At 42.7% G+C, this 17,360-nt stretch overlaps 1 protein-coding gene across 3 annotated transcripts in view; it reads left to right on the forward strand.

The window, feature by feature from the left end:
* LOC148018975 (Transducin/WD40 repeat-like superfamily protein) overlaps positions 1-17,360 on the forward strand; it is a 186,797-nt gene that overhangs the window by 148,549 nt on the left and 20,888 nt on the right. For all 3 annotated transcript variants that reach the window (XM_087701481.1, XM_087701482.1, XM_087701483.1), the window contains 8 exons: positions 4,565-4,665; positions 4,748-5,235; positions 5,562-5,646; positions 5,735-5,911; positions 15,673-15,726; positions 16,081-16,188; positions 16,286-16,354; positions 16,473-16,519. In XM_087701481.1, coding sequence (XP_087557607.1) covers positions 4,565-4,665; positions 4,748-5,235; positions 5,562-5,646; positions 5,735-5,911; positions 15,673-15,726; positions 16,081-16,188; positions 16,286-16,354; positions 16,473-16,519 — 1,129 coding nt within the window. The remainder of the gene's footprint in view (positions 1-4,564; positions 4,666-4,747; positions 5,236-5,561; positions 5,647-5,734; positions 5,912-15,672; positions 15,727-16,080; positions 16,189-16,285; positions 16,355-16,472; positions 16,520-17,360) is intronic.

The raw sequence follows: 17,360 nt of genomic DNA on the forward strand, positions 1-17,360 counted from the left end.
GATAGCCAGAAACTGGCCCCATCCATTCCCATAATCATTCCCCACTTCTTCATTATCAAATTCCTCCATATTTCCTCTTCTATCACTGTTGTTTTACAGGACAGCAAGCATGTAAATTCATTACAGCACCTCCTTCTCGAGCTCTTTCTTCCATTTTAGCAACAAGAAGCAAGCCCTATCCATGTACTGCTGATCAACGATGGAGAAAGGCTGATTTCCTCTCTTTCTTTTCTCATAGTGTAAAGAAATCAGTTCTTATCATTGCATAATAGATAATGCATGTGTGTTTGTACATCTTTGCATGATCTTGTGAGAGTGAGAATTACTTCTCCTCACTCTCAGGTTGATTGTAACGGAGCTCTTTCCTAAGGGACTTGGGTTGAGCAGAAATACATTTCCTTTGGGAGGGGGGGAGGGGAATTGCCCATCTTCAACCCTCAATCTTGTCTCCATTACTTTTACATTTTCATGGCTGTAATTTTGTGAGTAATTTTCATTTTCAGCTTTAAGTGTTCATTCTCTTTTATATTAAATCTCGAAAACAAGCGAATATCATAATTGTTAAGCATACTACATTGTTTGGGGCGTTTACAGAGGTATCAGAGCTTTGGCTTGGTCGTCACCCCAACACTGGTAGTGCTTACAATTATAAGTTTGTTTCTTTTCAGCCCTTGCATTGAGTGCTTGAGCATATTTTTCTTAGAGTCTCAATGGATCAGTCGAGTGCTATCCTTCAAGCCATTCAAAGTCTTAGAGAGGAGAATCAGCAAATTCGTGAGTAATTTCTCAAACTAGAAAAAGTTGAGAATGCCAAAGAATTCAAGGAAAGAAGCCCATCTGCTTCAAGGAGACAAAGCCATATCAATAAAAGATCAAGATAATCCAAGAATAGCCTCATCTTCATGATGTACATGAGGTGCGATCGTTTCTTGGCTTATGCTCTTATTACCGCCGCTTCATCAAGCATTTTGCACATATGGCTTCTCCACTTCATGACCTTACAAAGAAGAAGACCTCTTTCCAATGGAAGGAAAAAGAAAAGGCAGCCTTCACAAGGCTGAAAACAGCTCTTACTTCTAGATCTGTTCTTATCATTTCAGATTTGGTAAAACCATTTGTGGTGGAAGCAGATGCTTGCGATGATTGTACTGGTGCAGTGCTAAATCAAGAAGGCCATGCCGTAGCCTTTGAAAGCCGCCGTCTAAATGATGTGGAGAAAAGATATGGCATTTATGAAAAGGAGCTCTTAGCAGTGGTTCATGCTTTGAAGATATGGAAACATTATCTTTTAAGCAATGAATTCCTTATTAAAACTGATCATCAGAGCTTGAAGTATTTCAAGACTCAAAAGCATTTGCAGGAGAAACATGCAAGATGGGAAAATTTCTTGTCTATGTTTCATTTTCAAATTATGTACACTCCAGGGAAACAAAATGCAGTTGCTGATGCACTTTCTAGAGTGCCTCGCATTGCAACTATTACAGTGGCTCATCATGAAGATTTTCAAACGATGAAGAATACTTATGATGAAGATACTGATTTTGCAACAATTTGATCAAATTTACAGCAAGGAGGTTCTCATCCAGATTATTCCATCAAAGACGGTTACCTTCTCATGAACAATCGCCTTTGTGTCACTCTTCTTGTTCGACAAAAGGTGTTTAAAGAAAGTCATGAACCCCCTTATGCAGGGCATAGAGGGAGGGCAGCCACTCTAAGTGCAATTGAGCGCTACTTTTATTGGCGAACATTACGAAGAGATACACATAACTTCATTGAGGCTTGTCTAGTATGCAAAAAATCCAAGTATGATAGGCAGAAGACTCCAGGATTGTTGCAACCTCTTCCGGTGCCCAAAGATCCATGGGAATCTATCACAATGGATTTCATCTCAGGTATTCCAAGAACACCTCAAGGTCATGATATGATTTGGGTCATAATTGATCGATTCAGCAAGCAATCACATTTTATTCCATGTCATAAAACATTGAAATCCGCACAAGCTGCAAGACTTTTCATTCAACATATCTTCAAATTACATGGTATGCCTTCTGAGATCATTTCAAATAGAGACTCCAAATTCACAAGTAACTTTTGGCGTGCTTTATTTGAGAATTTGGGAACCATTTTAAAGTTCTCCTCAGCTTTTCATCCTCAAACTGGCGGCCAAACAGAGGCGATGAATCTCACTCTTTTGGATATATTGAAAGCTTATGTTAGTGAACATAAATCACAATGGGAGAAATATCTTCCATTATTGGAGTTTGCTTACAACAATACAGTACACTCATCCACAGGGAAAGCTCCAAATGAAATAGTACAGGGTAAAGTGATTCCTCCTCCAATTATTCGCACTAAAGATAAGATTTTTGCTGCTTATGAGTTTGCTTCAGATTTAAAAACAGCAATGGATCAAGTTCGAGCCACTATCAAAGTTGCCCAAGAGCGACAAAAGAAGCAAGTAGATAAACGAAGAAGATATTTGGCTTTTGAAAAAGGTCAATATGTCTTGCTAAAGTTTGATAAAAGCAGGGCTCAAACAAGGTTCCTGTCAAAATTCATATTTTCCAAAGCTCTCGAGTAGATACTTTGGACCCTTCAAAGTGATTGAGAAAATAAATGAAGTTTCTTATCGACTTGAGCTTCTTGTTCACTGGAAAATACACAATGCTTTTCATGTAAGTTTGCTAAAACCTTACATAGGACCAGAACCAAAGAAACCCATTACTGAAGATCCCCCAGAAGTTAAAGAAACATAGCAACTCTTGGAACTTGAACAGATTTTGTTTCACAAGGATCGAACCACGAGAAGTGGCCTTGTGACACGAAAATTCTTACTAAAATTTAAGAATCTACCCACAACAGATACATAGTGGGTAGATTAGAAATTCATGAAGGATTACCCAGACATTCTTCAGCCATATCAAGAAGCTTTTCAGCTGAGAACAGTTGAATAAAAGCCAAAGGGCTGTCACAACTCTATAGAAACAGAATTTATATCATTTTTCATTAATTTGTCTATATAATGATTTATTAAATTTGTTTCCTTTGCACTAATTAGATATAAGGAAAAGTGCATTGGAGCTGGCCACTGATGAGTGGTCACAGGTTATGGTAGACCCACGCGCTAGGTTAGAGAAAAGATAGTTCACACTTCCACCTATATGGCCCGATTGGGCGCCTGTGACCAGAACTCACACATATCAGGGTTAGACTCGCACACAGAAAGGATTGATGCCTTGAAGTGTGGGCTAGATCCGCTAGAACAGACAATTACAATCAACAAGATGGCATGATCATAAAATGCTTGTACAATGTGCATGTGTGGGCTGAAAGCTTGAAATGCACATTTCTTTGCATAGGAAAGTCACATGAAGATTCTGATACCGTTTTTGCGATGTACACGGAAAAAGCTTTCATATGATACCCGTATTGGGGGGGGTCCCTAAATTTTAGGAGCCTCGAATTAGCCTAAAAATGCTACTACTAAAAAATAGGAATGTCATTCTAAAAATAGTAAATTCTGTACTCTGACTGTGCTTACTAAATTTGGTTGTTTCTATTCTTGACAGTATTCAACCCAAAAAGGAAGGCCATAGAGAAGAGACAAGTGTCAAGACACTTGTCACACAAGTTTCCAAGTGTCCCACCACTTGTCACATCTCATGACATGTGGCTGGACACTTGTCTCGTGCTACTCCACTTTCCCCTTTTGTACTAGCTCTTCCCTCTCCTATAAATAAGAGCTCGTTTTTCTTTATTCAGCATTATTTTTCTTTGCTGTAAATTCATGTACAATACCCACAGATAGCCAAAACTGGCCCCATCCATTCCCATAATCATTCCCCACTTCTCCATTATCAAATTCCTCCATATTTCCTCTTCTATCACTGCTGTTTTACAGGACAGCAAGCCTGTAAATTCATTACAGCACCTCCTTCTCGAGCTCTTTCTTCCATTTTAGCAACAAGAAGCAAGCCCTATCCATGTACTGCTGATCAACGATGGAGAAAGGCTGATTTCCCCTCTTTCTTCTCTCATAGTGTAAAGAAATCAGTTCTTATCATTGCATAATAGATAATACATGTGTGTTTCTACATCTTTGCATGATACATTTCCTTCGGGGGGGGGGGGGGGGGCGGGGGTTTGTCCATCATTGCACATGGGCACTTTTGACCTTGCTGGAGAAGGCCCCATATGAACTCAGTCTTGAATCCATTTGTTCTCTATGCCGTCGTTTAAGGTTCATTTTCTGTCTCCCCTTTCAATGCACCTGCTGGCCATACAGTCACCTGATCATTCTGCCTTCCTTTATTCACTGTGATCAGGTGATCCACTGGTATCCTACATCCTTGAACATGACTGCCATTAAGGGCTAGGTTCAGTCACATGTAACATGGACGTGTAAAAATTAAGTTAAAGGGAGGCAATCTTTGCTTTTGTGTGCATGTGCTTGTGCGTGCATGCATGTCTGTGTTTGTTTCTTTTATTAAAGTTTCACCCTTCAGACCATTTGCTGGCAGCCTGATATGATATGCCTGATATGATATGTTCTCTCTTTTAGATCAGGACATCCAACTACCTGATTTGCCAGAGACATCCATAACCAAGATTGTAAAACCTTGTCCAAGATCGAAAGTGCAAGATTTGAATCTCCTAACATTGGTATGATGATCCACATGTTAGTTATTTTTCATCTTTCAAGGGAAGATGTGTTTTGAGCGAAAATAATTGTTTTGGTTTCCAGGTACCTTTTAACAGCAATACGGCAGCAACCAATGCTCAAAGAAACTGTGAGATACCATCAGTTCAAGCTATGACAGAATATGGAACTGCCCCTGACCATATTTCTAGCTATTACATTTCCCCATCTCAATACACGAGTTATGCCAATAGGTTAGCATGTACTGTAGTTGCTTGGTCATCAACATTTATGGTGAATTGTGGTGATAAGGGACTTGCAAAAGAAAAAACTGAGAAGATTGTGCTGATGGCGATGGGGAGTAAATCAGGTGAGGTATCTGTTTTGCAAGCTGTTCCTCCAACAGTGTATTCTATTGATAGAACCTCACCAACTCCAACTGTGAATATTGTTGGGGTCTTTGAGGCACATAAATCATGGGTCTCTGCCCTTGCTTGGAGCAAACGATATCAAACAAGGTACAACATGGATGATTCTGCAACCAAAGTTCGTTTTGAGCAAGTTCTTCTTGCAACTGGCAGCTTTGATGGCAGGTATTGGCTGTGATAATCATTAGCCTCAATACTGTAGTTTTTGGGCATTTAGTAAGGAATTGTGCAACAAAGAGGAAAGAAAAACTCCTTTGCATTGATGTTGCGTATACTGCAAACTACTGCAACAGTTTCCAAACCTTTTCATAAACAGACTATGCATGATTATGTATGGATGTTAAGGCAATACCCTGAAGCCAAACTAAGGATGTTTTCTACTTTCATATTCAGTTATATGAAAGCAAACTTTAAACTTTTCTTGGTGTTGAGATGTTCCTCATCATTTTGAGTCTTAGTAGCTTACAATAAGTTTGTATTTTCCTTTCCAGTGTAAATTTGTGGGTTGGAGATGCACAAGATTTCATGAGAACTCTTCCGAGTTCTAGAACGGTACCTTTGAGTTTACTTCAAAAGGTTGGCAATACTGCAGACAGCTTAGCTGTTGATGTTGGTTATAATGAGTCCCGTTGTGTGACAGTAAACCCTTATGCTGCATTAACAGGTGGTTTTGGAAGATTGTGTTCCTGTTACAGCAATTGCTATGATGGCATTAAATCAATCATCGGAGGCAGTTCAAGTGGCTGTTGGTAAAGGCTCAGGCAGTTTAATGGCATTTGAAGTGCATGAGGCAGAAACAAACTGCAGAAGTGCACACAAAGCTGATGCACACTCGATGCTGGTGAGTTCTGTTTATGCTACAACCTTTCCAAGCAAGGTGGCCATTGACATTACATCTGTGTGCTTTACAATTTAAATAGTGCTCATGTAAAGCAAATGTGTGGTGTTTATATTTAAGGTAGAACTGTGCATACAATGGGCATGCAGCATGTAAGAAGTACAGACTTACAGGTTTTGGGATTACTGCAATCCAAAGGCTGTTGTGCAAGGCAGGGTTTCCTATAGTTGAGCTAAATTTTTACCCCCCTTTTGGAGCTGTGTGCTGTCTAACCTGGTGGCAGAGAAAGCTGGCAGTGTGCAGGTCTTCTGGGTGTAAGCAGGGAAGAGACAGGCATTTGGACAGGGTTAGGGTCAGCTACCAGAAGTCTACACTGTGACATCAGTTCTCATGTCAAGGATTTGACACTCTTTAAGGGTTTGGGAATCTTTTAGCAATGCTAGATACAAAGATAGCATCTTATATATGGTAAAGTAGCTTCACCAAACCTAAGCTAATCTCAAAACACCCGTCGCTGACCACACCAACATTGTTGTCTTCCGCTCTTCTGTTACATGAATTTAATTGCTTTTAAGAGTTCTCATAATAGCTTCTTTAGACCATGGTATCAATGAGTAAGAAGATCAGACCATACTCACTTATCTTCAAGCAAACTTGTAAAGGCCAGCCTTAATGCTTGGAATAGAGAAAATTATCTCTAATGCATCCAGAAATTGATTCATTTAATACCTAGAGTCCTATCTCAACCCTATTGGATATCCCAAAATTATGGCGTTGATTCTCTCTCAATAAGGGGTCTTTGGCATCCAACACTCATGCAGCCAATAGTGTCTGAGATCACATCGCGTCCCTTGTCATAGAGGAGATGGGATGCTCCCTCCTAGCCCCCTTCACAGAGAAGGAACTAGAGGAGACTTTCCGTACATAAGATGGGCAGAAATGCCCGCCGGGAGAGGATGGCCTCTCTAAGGCCTTCTTCACTACCTACTAGGAGGTGGTGAAGGACCCCTTACTGCTGGCCTTCCAAGAGATTTTCACTTCAAGACGGATGCTAGGGAGTCTTTCGGCAGGTCTTATCAATCTCCTCCCCAAAGGGGGAGATTGGTTGGAGCTATCCCAATGGAGACCAATCACCTTGTTGTCAGTGGCCAGTAAGGCACTAGCAAATATGATTGGTAGGAGACTTTGCCGTGTGCTTCCAGACATCATTATGACACACACATAGGCTTTGTCGAGGACATGAACATCTTAGACAATGTCTTTACCTTCTTTGAGGCGATAGAGTAGGCCTAGCACACTGGTCAGGGATTGGCTGTACTACTCTAGGATTTCGAGAAAGCCTATGACAGGGTGGACTGGGACTTCTTAGAGGGCACTATGGTAAGGTTGGGCTTCCCCCAAGCATGGATCCGTGGGGTCTCCGCACTTTAGAGATCGGCCACCAGTGGGGTTCTCATAGGTGGCAAGCGAGGGGAGGAGTTTCGATTGGAGAGATCAGTTCGGCAGGGCTGCCCCTTGGCCTTGTACGTGTTTTTACTCTTTGCAGAGGCGATGTCTCACTTCCTCAGGTCACGTGTAAGGGGGTTACGTGGCCTTCGACTTCCAGTGAGAGAGGAGACGAAGCTGTTAGACTCAGATTATGCAGATGATACAACACTTTACGTAGAGGACGATGAGTTGATGTTGGAGAGAGTAAGAGTGGCTCTTGAGGTGTTCAGTACTGCAGTGGGAGGGAAAATCAATAGGCGAAAGTGAGTTGGTTTCCTTACAGACTCGGACTCTAGCACGGAGTGGGGCATCCACTTGGGATTTAGATAGGTGTGCAGAGGGCAGACCGTCGTCCGTTACCTAGGGTTCTAGGTGGGACTTGACATCACTCCCGCCCAGCAGTTTCTTCCAGTCCTTGACTCTATTTTGAGGAAGTTAACCTACTGGAGTACCGCTTGCCTTTCCCTAGTACTCCGAGCCGTGGTGGTTAACCAGGTCCTCCTAGCGACGACTTGGTACATCGCCGCGTGTTGGTGCTTCTCCTTGTCCTGTGTAGTTCAACTTCACTGCTTAGTGCAGAACTTCCTTTGGGCCCGGTAAGACGGTTTGAGGGGTTCCTAGGCCAAGGTTTCGTGGGTGACCATCATCCGGCATCGGTTAGAGGGAGGGCTTGGGATCATAGACCCAGAGTATCAGAGTATGGCCCTCTTGGGCAAGCTAGTAGTTTGCGGCCTCACACCAAGAGGGTAGACCTAGAAGGTCCTATTGCAGAAGGATGTCGAAGAGTGTAGATCGAGGCTTGGCGGTGATTGGAGACTGTTCCTGAGATAGATCTTCACGATAGCCCAGATCACCCCCTCCCCCCAGATTCCCCTTTCTACGTAGTTTGTTTCATGTGTGGCACGGCCTCCGTAAGGCCCTAATTCAGAGCCCCCCAAGTTGCTAGGAGTATATAGACTGCCAGCTGCTTGTCTGGAATCCCTAGGTCAGAGATCGGGATGGGGTACAAATTGGCGAGTGCCCCCACATCCAGTGGGCTAGTTGGGAGGCCGGCCCGACTCGCACCATCTAGACATGACGAGAGGTATGCAGGATCGTGGATGAGGTGCTGCAGCGGGCATCAGGTTGCCATAGAGAATTTGAGTTGAGGAGAAGGGAGATAGATGCAGCAATACCTCAAGAGTGGCTTGCCCCCCCGAGACGAGAGCTGGTAGAGCTTGGGAGGTATGGGCCGCTAGGTTTTTACCAGTAGGTATCCCCCTACAGGTGCCAGGAAGAGTGGGAGGTGCCCCATATGGGACTTTGTTCACCGTACAAGAGGGTGGGCGTCTGGCCCTTGACAGAGGGCATCAGGATGAGGAGATAGTTGTCCTTTCATGGAGGAGGATTCGGGTGGTTGGCCTTCAGGGGAAGACATGGCGGTTGGACCCTTATGTCTTTTGGGAGAAGCTCAGGGAGTGGCGCCTTTGGATTTGGAAGGGTAGGCCGCTTGATGAGCTAGAGTGGGATTCGAGAGAGTGGCTATGGTTGGCCATTGCGGTCGCCAAGAAGCCATTGAGGTTCTTGGAGACAGAGCCAAGATTGGCAAAGACGTACTGATGCAGGAGGACATGGATTGGGCGCCGTCGTGCAGTAGGCACTAGGCGGAGCACAGCATAAGGGAGGTTTTCCAACGGACCTTCTGGCGCTGTCTATAGGATAGCTGGAGGCCAAGGAGGGTTTCGTATTTCTTATGGTTGGTGGTACATGGAGGCGTGGCGGTGGGGAGTTGGTTAGCCCAGATGCAGAAGGAGGGAGGTTGTAAATGTTGCATACAGTAGTCTCTGGAGTCTCCAAAGCATTGCCTTTTGTTGTGTGAGTGGAGAGAAGCATGCCGCATCCTCCGCTGTATAGCACCTAGCCTTGGATATATCTCATGGGGATTTTTCTACTGCCAGGCAGTCAGCCAGGGCCGTCACCTTCTGTATAAGGTTGGGATGCAAGACACGATATTCATTATTGAGGCATGGTCGTGCGCAGTGGTTGGTTTGGAGTCTCTACCCATCGGTAAGGTACTGGAGCCCACAGCAGACCGCTCTGAGGTACGGGAGATCATAGGGAGTCTTACTGGATGGCATATCTAGAAGGCGCAATATCAAGAAGTTATTGGCGCGGAGAGACTTTCAGTACAGGCGACTTTAACAGAGCTTTGGATCTCCATCATCCACTCCCTTTGTGGCCGATAAGACCAGGTGCAAGGCGAGTCTCAAGCTCAGCACGAGCTCCGTGTTTTCATTTCATGCGCATTTGGGGCATCCAAGACATGTTTTTCGTGATGCAGACAGGCAGCCCCAAATGGCGATACACCCCCACAAACCCCCCCCCCCCCCCCCCCCCCCTCCATGGCTTCTTGCCCCCATCCCCTCTAGACCCCCCGGAGAGGCTTGTATACTTGATATATCTATGACTTTGCATTAGCTCCAGCTAGTCTGTTGAGCATGAGCACCTTCTTGTATTTCGGTTTTTTATGAAGTAATATAATTAGGCACGCTTTATTTGCAAAAAAAAAAAAAAAGAGGTCTACACGAGTATCAAGTTTCAACTTGCCATTGAGTCACTAGACTTAGTATATAGGAAACGAGTAGTCACTCAAATACAATACTCTAGAGAGCTTCAGACTTGTCACTGAAGAGCTCATATCACTAGTCCTCAAATTCATCATTAAGGAGAGACTCATGATAGTTTTGTGAGGTTGCAACAAAGTCACTATTTAACTTGTTGTCATCATCATCATACTATGTTCTCGAAAAAAGAGCATCTTGTTGAGCATGAGTAGCTATAGTAGATGAGTTTCCAAAGCCATGCCTTACATGTGTCTTAACCATCACATGGGTTGCCACCACCACCAACGTCTCAAGTAGTCAATTGTCACCCCCTACAGTTAGTGAAGGCTTGAATATTATTATTTAGCCTAGATCAATAGGAAGCTTGGGGATATTAGACCTAGATAGCCAAAGAAAAACCTTATTGGTTAGCTCATTTTCAAGGGCCTTCTTCTAGGTGACAAGCCATGAAAGAAACTTTTCTGAGGCTACAATTTACTATACTTACACTTGGAGAACCAAGAGAGCCTAGAATTCATTGGACTTTTGTACATCTAGGCTTCTAGCCTTCATGAATTACCATCAACCATTGTTGAAGTGAAGAAGAGGCAACCTCTTCTCTTTAAGCACTAGTAATGATCAAAGCTTAGCCACACTCTTAGACAAAGGACTTGTGTTTCTTGAAGGAGATTTTCCATGCAGGTTGCTTTCTCAATGGAAGATTGGTTTGCTTTTCCAAGGCTACTACAAGAGTATCCTTATTAGGATCATTACAATTAGGAGAGATAAAATGTCCACTTTCTCACAGTGGAGGGTAGCCGTCTCTAGAGAGAGGACTTGATTTAGGATGAGTCCAGGGTTTTGCTCTAGATAGAGGATCAAAGTAGTGTCGCTTGGTGAGAGGAGATGATATATTGACCCAAACCTAATTATTTGTTTGATTGATTGATTGATTGAGACATTGGGCTTATCAAAGGAGCCCTTATCAAAGATTACATTAGACCATTCTTTAACAAGCAATCAGATCATTAGACCATCAGATCTAGCTTTCAAAGCTGCATTTGGTGTTCGACACATAGAGTTTGCCTTGCTGTGTTTCAAGATCCGTTCAAAGTACAACACACTTCAGCTCATAACCTTTGCCTTGATCCCAGAGATTCGAGTGTTCGAGGTTCAATATTCACTGCATAGTGTATTTGCTACATGAGCACTGTATATTCAATAGTCATTCACTTCTGACTTCATTATTCATTGTGTTCATTGTCTCTGAGTTACCCTAATCCCAACTATATTGTGTTTATCAGTTTGTGCTTTGTCATACAATCGGTTTCTCTTCTAGATACCTAGGACTTTGAATGGAAAGCTCATCTGTAGAAGCAAGAACAATAGAAGGGTTAGATGACTTCAAACACTTCCACACCAGTTCAGTCTTCACAACCAAACATGTCTAGAAACAATCAGTTGTGAGCCTCCTAGCTTGCCTCCGATAGATCTGCATGCCTAGAGAGACTTCAAACTACCATGGAGTCTATTGATCATACGAGATTTCAGCTGCGGAGTATGATCTCATTCTTATGCATAGGGCTTAGTAGCAAATTAAATGTAAGACTAAGTTTTCTCCTTTAGTTTCGTTGCATAAAACTAATGACCATGGAGGAAAGACAGAATCTTAACCACGGACTGCCCATCCACAAGTGGAAACTAGCATGGACTATACACCACTTTCATCATTCATCTTTACTCCAATGTCAGGTATGAACAGATCTATTTATACTGATTCCTCTTTTTCTTAAGGATCAGGAGATCCTCTTAATGAAGAGACTATCCACAATAATTTCTGGTTTATGAGCAATGATGAAGATAGATATTTCTTTTTGAACTCAAAAGAAGGTATTCGATTGAATGCACAAGCTATAAGTACCCCTTCACCTCCTTTTCTTTCAAATGATTTTGTTTCTCGTGGTCAAACTGGAGCAGGCGCATCCACATTCACATCACAATTATCTTTTCAATTTAATGCATTTAATGGACAAAAAGAACCCATATCATTTCCCACTTTCACACCAATCACAAATCCTTTTAAGCTCCCACCCATCCCACCCTTATATTTCGTTGCACCTTCCTTTCAACCTTTAGTAAGTGCATCACATGTTGCAACACACAGCACCTTGGGGGGGTTCCACACATGGGCACAGCCTTTAGGCATATCTTTTCCCTTATTCAAGCAACATCTCCGTGATGGAGGCTAGGCCTCCCCCCACACATTTTCGAGGTATTCCTTTGGGAGTGCATCCCGAATATATCCAAGTATGCCCTAGTAGATCACACAGTCTGCCTCTGTGGGATTATCTATTGGCTTGACTAGTCATTCTTTCATTCCCTAGCCAACATTTGGAGAGGGTTTAGGTATCACGTTGCCTCCACCTCTCCCATTGGCACCTTATGGAAACATTCATGTTCTCTTGCCTCCACATGAATGGCACCCATTTGACACTCATCACCTATTTTTTGCCTAGCCCCCTACTCCTCTACCAAATCCACCTTATTTACTTTCATATTCTACACCACCTATCCCCCAGCTTCCCATTCATCCTCATCTGCAAAGCATGCATTTTTAGACAAGACTTGTTTTAATGGGTCGAATTTCACCACTTGGTTCAATATCATGAGGCATGTATTGGATTTCCAAGGTTTATGGAAACTTGTCCTTGGATAAGAACCTCAGCTTGACCCTCGTTGGTATCCGTATGAGGTTTGTCGCTCTTGAAAAAGCAGAAATACCATAGCCATCGTCGAGTTGATGCAATGTCTCCTTCCTAAATTTCAATAGCAACTCCAATATTTTGATCTTGCCTCTGAGTGATGGGCCCATCTGATTGATCGCTGTGCAGCACAGGATTGGACTCGTCGCATCAACTTAGATCATGAGCTTCAAAACTTCACCATCATTGATAAGGATGACTTGAAAGTCAAGCTGGCTGAGTATTGGCATTTACTCGCTGAGTTCTCAACCACTGGGGTCCTAAATCCCTTGATGATCAGGTTACATTGTTCGTTAATAAGCTACCATAGAAATATTTCCTTTTTGTGCAATAGGTGATCTCATAGCCTCAGATGCCCACGTTTTATGAATTTGGGTGTCAGCTCTTGCGTTATGCTTGGGTGTTCGATCACTTTCATGAGATATTCTCCACAAAGGAGGCCTTTGTTGCATCTTCTCAGAAGAGGCAACAAGGAAAGGACAAACTCCACCTTCCAATCAACATGCATATCCAAACCAAGCTAGTGAGTCACCAAACACTTCCCACTCAAAACTCAAACGTGGGTGGTAGGATGTACCAAAGAAAAGTCAGTATTGCCAACATTGTCAAAAGGCTGGTCACTTTGATGAGTGTCGTTCAAAGGCTAAGGGCAGTCCGCCCAAGACTCCTGTCTCGAACCCATCTGGTGGGGGCCCTCTTGCTCCCCCTCCACAGCCGAGACAAGAGGGTAGACCCACTACTCACATGGGAGCTAGTTCTTCTGCTTCCTCTTCACCTGAGGAGTTGTCAGAAATGTCTACCCATCCTACTATTGTGGACTTCAGTTATAATCAGGCATGTGTTGCCTCTCGGGGAATGACTTGATGTGTCCCCTTCTTGCTCTGAGCTGCCCTCTCCTTCGACATGGCAGTTGGTTCTTCTAGTCCCTCTTCACTTGAGGAGTTGTTAGAAATTTCTGCCCATCCTACTATTGTGGACTTTAGTTATCATTGGGCATGTGTTGCCTCTCTTGAGGAATGACTTGATGAGTCTCCTTTCTACTCCGAGTTGCCCTCTCCTTCAAGTTCTCAGCCAGCAGCACTTGAGTCCACTTTCTCTAGAGACCATATGGTACAACAAATTGTGGAGTCTCTCTCTAATTGAAATCTCTGTGATACTGACGGGGATTCCTTTCCACCCCCTACCTACACATCACTTGATCCTTGTAGGGCATGCTCTAGTTTCTCTTCTCTTCTCTGCTGCACATTTCTCCTTTACTTTCTCACATTCTTAGCATCTCTATCTTTTGGTAGTGGGAATCCTATTCACATTTGTCCATAGGACTCACTTGCACTTAACATTGAAGTCGAGGTTTGCATATTTTATGATCTTATGTAGTTGTTTTTGCTTCCTTTTGCAGGTTGACATTTGCTTCCACCGAATGTATCACTAGCAAAGCTTTGGATTGTTTGACACATCTTCTCATGGCTGCATCTTTTAGTGATGCTTCATTCACACGATTTGCCATTGCCTCTTTGGAGGCCACCTTGGAGGCTATTCATTTCATAGGTTTTCAGCTAGATATGTATGTCATTCTTCTTATTTGGGTGCTACTCTTTTTCCCCATCGATGTGAACATTTTGTAAACAGAGGGGGTGCTTACTTCTCCTTCCACCGTCCAATGGTGAGAGGGAGCGGTCTACAGTTTTTCCTTCCACTTTGCAAGGGGGCAGCTTCTTCTCTTAATAGTGGTAGTGATAATGCTTACAAATTTTGTTTCAGACATTGTACTTGTACTCTTTCGAACATTATACCTTCATCCACATTGTCAGGATGGCATGATTGTAAAAGGGTGCTTGGGCAAGTGAACAATTCCCCTGCAGGGGTATTATCTAAGTGGCACCATTGCATAGCATTTTGCGTGAGCGTGACATCTTGCATTCCCCTTTGTATAACTCCAGTGTATTGGCATTCTGTTCATGACAACATGCATTTGTGTGCATTTATCCCCTTTTGGTCACCCTTGGAGTGGTCCACTTTGGATCCACCATACTCGTGGCATTGCACATGGTAGTCTCCAAAGGCAGTTCCCTATGCTTGCATGTTGGCTCTGCTTATCTTACTTCCTCTCCAATCTTCATGTCTCTCTTCACATATTCTCTATATTATTAGCACCACCCCCCCCCCCCCCCCCCCCCCCCCCCCCCTCCCCCTCCCCTCCTCAGGTAATCCCTAGGCACTTATCCAAGTAGTGTGTGGGATTGTTTTACCTGTTTTATGAAGGTAGTGGGGCTACCCATCCTTACTTTCCATACTTCAAGGCACAATGACTCAATGGGATGACCATTGATAGGTCAATGCTCAACTGCACGTACTCGCGCGCACACTGATATTGAATAATGAACAAGAGGGAGGAGAAGATTGCTAGAAAGTCACATCCACTAATGTGAGAATGATGGAATGGAAGCACAATCCCTAAGGTACTATAGTACCACACCCAAGGTGGGTGTTCACACAAGTGAAGAAACCGTTCTCCAAGTACAAGGTAAAAAGTGCATGTGGATAAGGGAGCGTTCACAACTAAACAACAAAGGAACACGATAATTGTAATACTAAGAGGATGAGGAACAGAGATGCTTTCTTGTGGATATGGGATTTGGGCACCTTCTTTCAGCTAGCCCTCATATGGTTTGGCATGTAGTTGCCCCACCAGATTGGTTGTTCAAACTTCACACAAATATTTATGATGTACTTAGTTTCCCTTTACATGGCCTTCTGTGCACTTCATTTTTTACCTTAGGGAAATTTCTCTAAGGTTACGTTAATGAATTTTCATCTCTTTATAAAAAAATTACAGTTTCATTGCAGTGAAAATAAATATGGGCAAGGTTCAGCTGATAATGTGGTACTGACAAGGACGTGTATAATTTCTGTGTTGCTTGACATTCTGCAGATTACAGGGATTGTATGGTCATTCGATGGGCAATGCTTATACTCAACAAGTCAGGTAATTACTTAGTTCACTGATATCAGAAAGCTGCAAAAGTGTTATTATCTTTTTCTTATCTGAAGTTAGTAGGAAAGCTGTATTTAAGCAGTCAGACCAAAGAAGATGTCTTGAATAATGACTTTGCTTCATGTTGTATGTAATCCTATTGCAATTGTACGTCAATAAGCAGTTCAATTTTTTCACATTCAAGGTACTGTGTTATTAGAAAAGCTTGAGCTAGAGTTTTTTGGGCAGTTCATGCCTTCTTTGCACATGGTTACATGCAGAAGTACTGTTTCAGGCCATTCTATGATTTGATTGTTTTTATGAACTATAAATTATGTTGCTTACGAGTTGCATTACTGTGACAAGGATGACAGTCTACGAGTTTGGATGTTTGTTGGAAGAGAACTACTGTCGCTAAATTTTCCTCATGCATTTCTCCTTGCTGATACTTGTTCAACAGAGAAGTCATGTAATGTGAGTTGTTCCTGTTTTTGTTGCAAGATCAATGATTTTCCTTCATCAGAAGCCAGTAAGGCTGATACGAGTTTATTATATTGTTCAAATGTTGCAGCTCCTGGATTCAGTATTTGATGGCTATTATGGTTTGGCCATATCAAAGGGATGTCTTGCACTTGCTACAGTAAGTGGTCATTTGGTTTCTTACCTGTTAGGCAGCTATGTCAATGTTTTGCTAATTGAGCTTAAATTGTCTATATGCATGTGAAAGTATATATAGAATGCTAATGTGTCTGGGACAGGTACGAGGAGTCGACAAAGAACTGGTGGACCAAATGTACCAGTCAAGGCAAGTTTGGATCTCAAGTTTCTGTCCAAGTTTGTATTCTTTGTTTGCAATGACATGCACATTAAATGACCATTTTATGGATCAGGTCAATAGGGCAAGAAAGGTTGTTATAAAAGTGTGTCTGTTGCCAACTAAACCACTGGGAACTACAGCATCCAGAAACTGGGCCCAAGGACAAGGGCTGCAGTTCCTTCAAATCTAGGATTAGGAAATGCTGCAATGTTGTCTGTGGCATTGGAAGTCAAGAAAATGGTCAATGAAATTGGTCAAATAAATTGAACAAGGACACTAAGGGCGTGCAAGAAAGCATTGTTATCAGTCACTTTGCTATTTCCAGACTAGCTGAGGCTTATACAACATTTTTAAACAGCAAAGCTTTGACAAGAAACATCTAGTGCAATGACAAACACAAGGCATCTGCAACAGCGATCAAAGGTTAAAGTAAAGAAAATCCAGTCCATAAAAAATCTTAGGTTGAGTGACTCAGTAATTTTCAAATAAATAAGGTTGATCATTCTTTTGAACCTTAGTTTGTCCCCATCCTAGTTGAAAGGCTGAAGAGTTTCCAAGTATGGAATCTTAAATCACCTATAAGATAGTGCCGTGCCCTTTCTTTATCATGCCATTGGCAAAGGTCAAACTATGCCAATGACCATTGTATGGAGGGTGCCAATCTAGACATCTGTCAAAGTCCTACAGTACAGTGGAGATTGTCTGGTCTGGCTGTCAGCCAACACATTGAAATTGAACCATCATCTTGACACACAAAGCTCATTATTGTTTGAATCTAGAGTCATCCTACTCCTGAGTGTACACAGAAAAAAGGCCGTTTCTTTAACGG

The sequence above is a fragment of the Lygodium microphyllum genome, chromosome 20 (genome assembly GCF_053477565.2).
Source record: "Lygodium microphyllum isolate KBCC chromosome 20, Lygodium_microphyllum_v1.1.10, whole genome shotgun sequence".
NCBI classification, from domain to species: domain Eukaryota; kingdom Viridiplantae; phylum Streptophyta; class Polypodiopsida; order Schizaeales; family Lygodiaceae; genus Lygodium; species Lygodium microphyllum.